This window comes from Homalodisca vitripennis, chromosome 1, assembly GCF_021130785.1.
Source record: "Homalodisca vitripennis isolate AUS2020 chromosome 1, UT_GWSS_2.1, whole genome shotgun sequence".
Lineage (NCBI taxonomy): Eukaryota > Metazoa > Arthropoda > Insecta > Hemiptera > Cicadellidae > Homalodisca > Homalodisca vitripennis.
In genome coordinates this window covers 1,922,065-1,929,990 of record NC_060207.1, presented here as the reverse complement: position 1 = coordinate 1,929,990, position 7,926 = coordinate 1,922,065, and the positions used below count along the sequence as shown (strand labels likewise).

Below are 7,926 nucleotides of genomic sequence, written 5' to 3'. Positions count from 1 at the left end.
TTGCATTTCCATGAATCACGATTTGTCTTCTACTTCCGTTGCTGGGAAACCTTTTACCATCAAAGAATTAAAGGAGTTCTTTGTTAAGTTTTAACTTTCCACACAGTTCAAGTCCTCTTCAACAAATACGATATCTCTGAAAATTACTTAAAAATGCTTGATTTTGCTACAAATCAAATTTGATATTTTTATTCTTGTAGATATTTTTCGTATTTTATAGAAAAACGAAAAATATGAGAATATTCTGTAACGGTTATTATTGATAATCATTTATTTATTCATACATACGGCAATCGCCATTTTACAAAAATGTTTACAAGATGGTATTCGAAATATTGATAGTACACTTTTCATATATAGCCACTTACATTCGATATTAGTACTGCTGGACTAGCCATGGTTACAGAACAATTGAATATGGTATACATTAATTAAAGTTAATAAAATAGAACATCAAAGGCAAGATACAAAAAGAGATAACAATGGTCAACAAGATAATTATATAATAAAGTACATGCTGTGTGTGTGCAACTTGTGCATCAAAGACAAATTGAAAACAAGGTAACAAGATAATAACTACATGCTTCATGCTAAGCGTGTGCTAACTCTAGTGCATGGGTCAACATACAACAAGACAAAATTCAACAAGACAACTACATGCTAATACTAAATACTATAAGTGCTATAAATACATGCTATAAACGTGTGCTGACGGTATGAACTATGAAAACTTAACAATGAAATGACAAAACAATATATAACAAAAAATAAACAATATAACAAAATACTAGCAGGGATAAGCAACCAAAGGTAGACTCTTGCTTTCAATGTGCATCATGCTCAGACACCCAAGAGAAGACCCGCCTCCGAAACACCAGCATGGATACGCCAAAGTATTCCAACCGGTGGGCAGCATTTCCCAAACGCAGCAGACGTGGAATTACACTCTGGTAGGCGTAGACAGTCTGGTGTGAGTGCTTGGAGAAAGGCTGCAGAAGGCGGGTTGCGGCAGATACATGAAGGTCTATGTGACGCAGGAGCTCAGGGCATTCAACCAAACTATTGAAAATCTTGAATAGAAATATAAGGTCAAGAGCCACCCTTCTAGATGAAAGCGAAAGGATCTGGTGTTGGCTTGCAATAACCTGTATATCAATATCAGGATAACGGATGCCACTTCTAACTCCTACCAATCGCAGAAAACGCCTCTGAACTTTATTTAGATGGTCGCAATGTCCAATCTGTTGGGGAGCCCAGACAGTAGAACCATATTCAACAATGGGACGAACAAGAGTCACGTAGAGGGTCTTCAATGTTGCAGGAGTTAGGGCGTTTCTTGATGTTCGGGAAATGAACCCTAGAACACAATTGGCTTTAGAACAAGTCTTGGTGATATGTATACCTGGATCCAAGGATGGTGTCATGTACAACCTCAAGTCCTTTATAACTGTCACTCTATCCAGTAACAAGCCATACAAAGAGAAGTCAAAGTGCAGCAAAGTTTTTGATCTTCCAAATGATATTACTTGACATTTATGAGCATTCAGTTGCATAGCATTCCTACCACACCACTGTTCTATCCTAAGCAGATCCTCCTGGAGCTCATGTTGTTGATGGATTGAAGTCACCTCCTTGAAGAACTTAACATCATCGGCAAATAGAAGAAAGTTTCCGGCTAGTGACTCCCCGTTATCGTTTATGAACATGCCAAATAGAAAAGGACCGAGGAGGGAACCTTGAGGCACACCCGATGTTACGCTCTCAACATTATTGGAGAGTGATGACGCAAATTTGACTTAAAGAGTTCTGCCACTGAGATAGCTTTGCATCCACAGAAGAAGAGGCCCAATAATTCCGTATGCCCTCAATTTAGCTATCAGATGGCTATGGCTGACCCTGTCGAATGCCTTAGCGAAATCCAAATACAGACAGTCAACTAGGTCACTGAAGACACAAAGATTGGTGGTCGTTGATTTTCCAGGGCGAAAGCCATGCTGCTGTGGGATGAAGACACTCTTAAATGTAAAGGATAATACGTCCAGGATCAAACTTTCAAAAATTTTGGCAAACACTGACTGAATCACAATAGGACGGTAATTTGTTACCTTAGATGTAGATCCAGAGTATGAACTGGTACAAGATAACCAGGCTTCAAAGAGTTCGGAAAAAAGCCATCACGCAGCAGCCTGTTGAGATAAACAGCTAGGTGATTAGCCAGAAGATCACTGCATGACTTCACAACGGCCGGAGTTATGCCATCCGGTCAAGGTTCCTTGGAGGCATCAAGGTCCTGTAGTTTTCTTTCAATCTCAGTGGCCGAGAAAAGACAGGACGAAACGTTGATGTTGGATTCATAATTGTAATCAGTACGATATTCAGTATGTGGAGTGTAGACGGTTGAGAAGTAATCAGAGAATAAGCCACACATACCCTGGGGTTCATCAGCTGATACTAAGCCATATTGAAGTCTGCTGGGTACAGTGTTAGCCTTACTTAAGGACTTCATATGACCCCAGAAGGATCGGGGGTTTTCCTTTATGCTATTGTTGATAGTAACAAAAAACTCCTGTTGGCATGCGCTAGCAAGAGTTTTGCACTGCCGCCTGACCACTCTGAAATTTTCATAATCACAGTCTAGAAGAGAAGTTTTGTAGTTTCGGTGGAGTAGTTTCTTCCGTGAAATCAATTGTCAAAGTTCCCGGGTAACCCATCGAGGATAAGTAGACCCATTCTTTCTTCTTACAGGTGAATTTGTCTTTATAGAACTCCCCATATTCAGAACCTGTTTAAGGGGGTTCGGTAGGCATAATTCTTCAAAAATATCGTAATTTTTTTATTGCATTTTTGTATTCCTCTGCATCTTAGTTTTTATTTAAGACCACTCCCACTATTGTACTCTTAATACAAACAGAGTTATTCAACTTTATGTAGGGCAATGTCATGACGTTTTTTTCCCTTTGGGACGGAGATTCAAGTGCGTTCAGTACAGTTCTTCAGAGTAGGCCATATGGAGACCAATGTGTGACTGAAAACTGGAGTGTTGTGGACATGTTCAAAAGCGTATGGGCTCAAGACTTAGGAAACTAAAAATGAAATGTGGGAAAAAGGTTCTTTCTGATGGGAAAACTATTGGAGGAAGAGATCGACTTACCGATGAGCGTATCTTAGCTATACAAAAATATTACGGCTTGGCTATCAGGAGGAATTCTGGGAATTTGGACGGAATGAAGAAAGCTATATGGGCTGAATATTTTCACCTGTTATCCACAAATGAAACCCCCCAGGACGGACTTTGTGAAAAAGGTGAAGACAGTTGGTGCAAATACCAGCGAGCCATAGCCAAAAAAGAAAAATATGACCACCGTCAGCACATGCACATACCTGAAGCTATTATGACTGCCATAAAACCTATTTTCCAGGATCTGTCAGACCCTAATCTACTAAATAAATGCCTTCATGGCAAGTCACAAAACCCTAACGAATCGGTCAATGCAGTGATTTGGTCGCGAATACCTAAAACAGTATTTGTAGGCCTGAAAACCCTAAAATTTGGAGTCTATGATGCCATTTTAAATTTTAATAAGGGCAATGAAACTAGATGTCTAGTGCTAAAAGAACTTGGAATGACTGTTACTGATAATAAAGCCTCAGTGATGTGTGAACTGGGCAAATTACGTGTACTACGAGCCGAGCGAATGCTTTCTAGTTTATTGAAAAAAGCTAGACAACAAAGAGAAAGTGCAAAAAGAAAGCTGGAAGAAGCATTTTTAGATGAGGAGGACCCAGACCAGCCATTCTATGGTGCAGGAATGCACTAAACCCCTATTTATACAGGTTATAAAAGTTTATTTATACTTTATTTGCGATTTGCCGAAAACTTTAAATTTTTATGCAAATGACCCGTTTTCTCAGAAACTATAAATGGTATGGACTTGATATTTTTACCACATGCTCAATGAGGTATAATTTAAACTTTAAAACAGGGGTTTTTAAATAATTGCTTTAGTTTTTATTTTACATTCCAAAACGTATTAAAAAATTAGAAATTTTTATAAATAAATTTAAAAAAATTGTAATTAAAAATCAGGGATGGATAAAAGAAATTTCCCGTGTTAAAGTGTCAACCATAACTCATATATAATGTGTAAAAAATTTCAGTCAGCTATCTCCAGTAGTTTCTAAGAAAACGGGTCATCAATATGGTAAATTTAACATTGGCAAGATAGGGCCTACCGAACCCCCTTAAGGAGGCTTCAATGTCCGGACAGCTGGGATCAGGGTAATTCTGGGATCATGACGTCGGACGCACATAGCTACTTTTTCCTGGAAGTAGGAGATCAAAAGGAAGTAGATTTATTGAAAGGAAAATTTATTACATCTTTATAAGTAATAATTTAACAAATCTCGCGAACTCGGTGCGGCAGGCAGCTTGTTAGATCGTAGACTTTGAGCAAGGCTCGAGCTTCAGACTGATTAGGGAGTTTAGTTATTTGAGGTATGTTATAGTGTGCATGTTTCGTATCTATAACAGTAAGTTCTATTACCATAGACGACTTAGGGTAAATATAACAACTGTTCAATTAAGAAATAATAAATGGGATTATTTATTATACAAGGGCAAAAGATTTGTAATACTGATAAAATTTGGTGACTGGTGTTCCTTATAAATGCACTTAAATAAAGTGATTTTAATGATTCGTATTATTCTTATTAGATGAAATACGTAGTATAAACTATAAAAACTTAGTTGTTACACTAAATCTAAGATAACCAAAAACTAAGTTGTTTACATATAGTGTGAGTTTGAAGCGTAGGTAACATTAATATTTTTGATGTTACTTTGAGATAGCCACTTACGCATGTATACCTACAAGAGTTGGTATGCCTTGGATGGATCATACTTTCCAAAGATTTGGGATGTATCTGCCAGCAACTGTTTCATTCACTTACACATTTATACCACCTACAAGAGTTGGTATGCCTTGGATGGATCATACTTTCCAAAGATTTGGGATGTATCTGCCAGCAACTGTTTCATTCACTTACACATTTATACCACCTACAAGAGTTGGTATGCCTTGGATGGATCATACTTTCCAAAGATTTGGGATGTATCTGCCAGCAACTGTTTCATTCACTTACACATTTATACCACCTACAAGAGTTGGTATGCCTTGGATGGATCATACTTTCCAAAGATTTGGGATGTATCTGCCAGCAACTGTTTCATTCACTTACACATTTATACCACCTACAAGAGTTGGTATGCCTTGGATGGATCATACTTTCCAAAGATTTGGGATGTATCTGCCAGCAACTGTTTCATTCACTTACACATTTATACCACCTACAAGAGTTGGTATGCCTTGGATGGATCATACTTTCCAAAGATTTGGGATGTATCTGCCAGCAACTGTTTCATTCACTTACACATTTATACCACCTACAAGAGTTGGTATGCCTTGGATGGATCATACTTTCCAAAGATTTGGGATGTATCTGCCAGCAACTGTTTCATTCACTTACACATTTATACCACCTACAAGAGTTGGTATGCCTTGGATGGATCATACTTTCCAAAGATTTGGGATGTATCTGCCAGCAACTGTTTCATTCACTTACACATTTATACCACCTACAAGAGTTGGTACTCCATCTTTTTAGAAGACATTGTGGGCAGGAGCTTTTGTAGCTGTAATATAACATAATTCATACGCTTTTCTAGATTTCCTTATAAATGTAAAAGGATTTTATACATTTTCATCGTTATGAGGTTAAAAAAATAAAACTTCGTTTAGAGACTTGAAGTCTACCTTTATCCTTAGGTGTTAATAAACTCTAATATATAAACGTAACACGACTTAATAATTGTATACATTTAAACAAAATTTATTTATAGTCATGCATCATAATTTGCGAGATGAGCTATAAATTTAAAATAACAAATGGAAATAATGTATTAGTGTAAATATTATACTTAACACTATTTTAACCCACAATCTTACTTTAGAGCACTTCCAGGCCCATATTATACTAATAGAAAATTACAATGCAATTGTTTAAATAAAGTAATAGTCAATAATGCTAAATTGTTAGTTATTAGTTTCCTATACCAAATATTTTACAAGGCAATGAATGAGAGTTATAAGTCAATATACTAGCACTATATATTTCAAGTGTTAGGGAAGCCATTTAGAACCTATATGGTGATTGGCTGGAGGGTAGTGGATCCATTACTTTGTATGTCATCTACAAGTGTGGTCTCTCTACTAATACTAATTTATAAAAATATCAAAGAATGTTATGTTGTTATGTGTATTTTATAGTATCATCATTCTCTACTCTTATTAGTTATATTACAAGTCATTAATAGAGCCTACAAATTTTTTACAAATATAATGTCATAAACCTTGGTTCAATGATATAATTCTATAGTCTTGTAGGATATAGGTACTATTGTAATAATTAGAAAAAATAGTACAAGGTTTTAATTGCGTTTTAAAATTGAGTTAATATAATATTGTTTTAACTATTATATGACCTGAAAGAGTAACTCACACTTTATAACAAATTCATGTGCAGTTTATTTTCATTAGAATTATCTTTTTTCACTTTTCTCTCTTTATGCTTCTTCTCATTCAAGCTTAGATAAATAACTAGAATTTATAAAAATACTAAAATTAAACGTAGATTTGTTAAATTAGTCTGAAATGTCTACGTTAGATAAGACTAAATTCTAGTCAACATTAATATTACTACACGTATATTTATTAACACCCGAAACTAAACTAGTACCCACTAAATATTAATATTTGTAATATATATTGAAATAAAAATAGATAATTGACACTAAAGATAATCTTGGCGATATGGTTGTAGACGGGTGTTAACGTCATAATCACACATTAAGTGTGTTTTTAAAACGTTTCACTGAGTTCACTACAAAACACTGCTTGACAAATCAGAAACTCATCGCCGCCTTTGTGGATTAGTTCATTTCTTAACCATAGAACACAGGGGCTCCAAATTTCGGATCAAATTCAAAACCTACTTCAACTAGATGTCACCCAGTGATCAAATACTTAGTCCAATCCTTTTCCTGATGTATGTCAATGTTATTGAATCATAATTTCAGCATGAGAATATTATGCAGTACACAAATGCAGGACTATCTGTTTTAGAGGAAGCTCGAAGAAAATTTAAATTACTTGTCTCAATCTTCAAATAAACTCATAAAGTCAAATGCTCTGAACTTTTAAATTTGCTCTATAGACATTGAAATTTGTCCTCCAGTAAAGGTTGCATTAGTGGAGGAAGCTCATTCTTCAAAGTTCCTTGGAATATACTTTGATTGAGGGTTGACATGGAAAATCACATTGATCATGTTTGTAAAAAAAATCCTGAGGAGTTTGTCTTAAGATCTTTGGCAAAATATGCAATCTTATTGTAGAGAACCTGCGCAACAGCTATTTTATGATAATTTTCAAATTAGATAAAAAGCGATTGGAATTATCAATAAATTGAACTACAGAGACTCGTGTAGGACCGTGTTCAAAATTATTCAGATGTTATTTTGCTATGTCTACATATTAAAAACAAACTAACCGTGTCGGAAAAAAATTTAGGATCAAGGAGAAAAAAGTACAACTTTTTTTCTTACGTTGGTTTAAAGATTTAAACAAATTGAAATTATAATGAAACTTTGGAAACCAAGAAAACATACACTTAATAATCATTTGTATCACCTTTAGCTTTTTAACGGATTCTACCATGGTTAATGTCTATTAGCATCCTGTATTCCATAGTAATAAGAACGAATTATAAAATAAGAAATAGAAAGAAACTTCAATCGAATGAACCAATAGCATGTTTATATAACTGGGTACTTAATCAGTTCCACTGAACGAATAGTGGAGTGAGCAAATC

At 35.4% G+C, this 7,926-nt stretch overlaps 1 protein-coding gene across 1 annotated transcript; it reads right to left on the bottom strand.

Annotated features, from left to right (window-relative positions):
- Positions 1-824: 824 nt before the first annotated feature.
- Positions 825-1,706, bottom strand: LOC124353259. Its single transcript, XM_046803191.1, has one exon. It carries the CDS (start codon positions 1,704-1,706, stop codon positions 825-827), a length of 882 nt encoding a protein of 293 aa, XP_046659147.1.
- Positions 1,707-7,926: the final 6,220 nt, after the last annotated feature.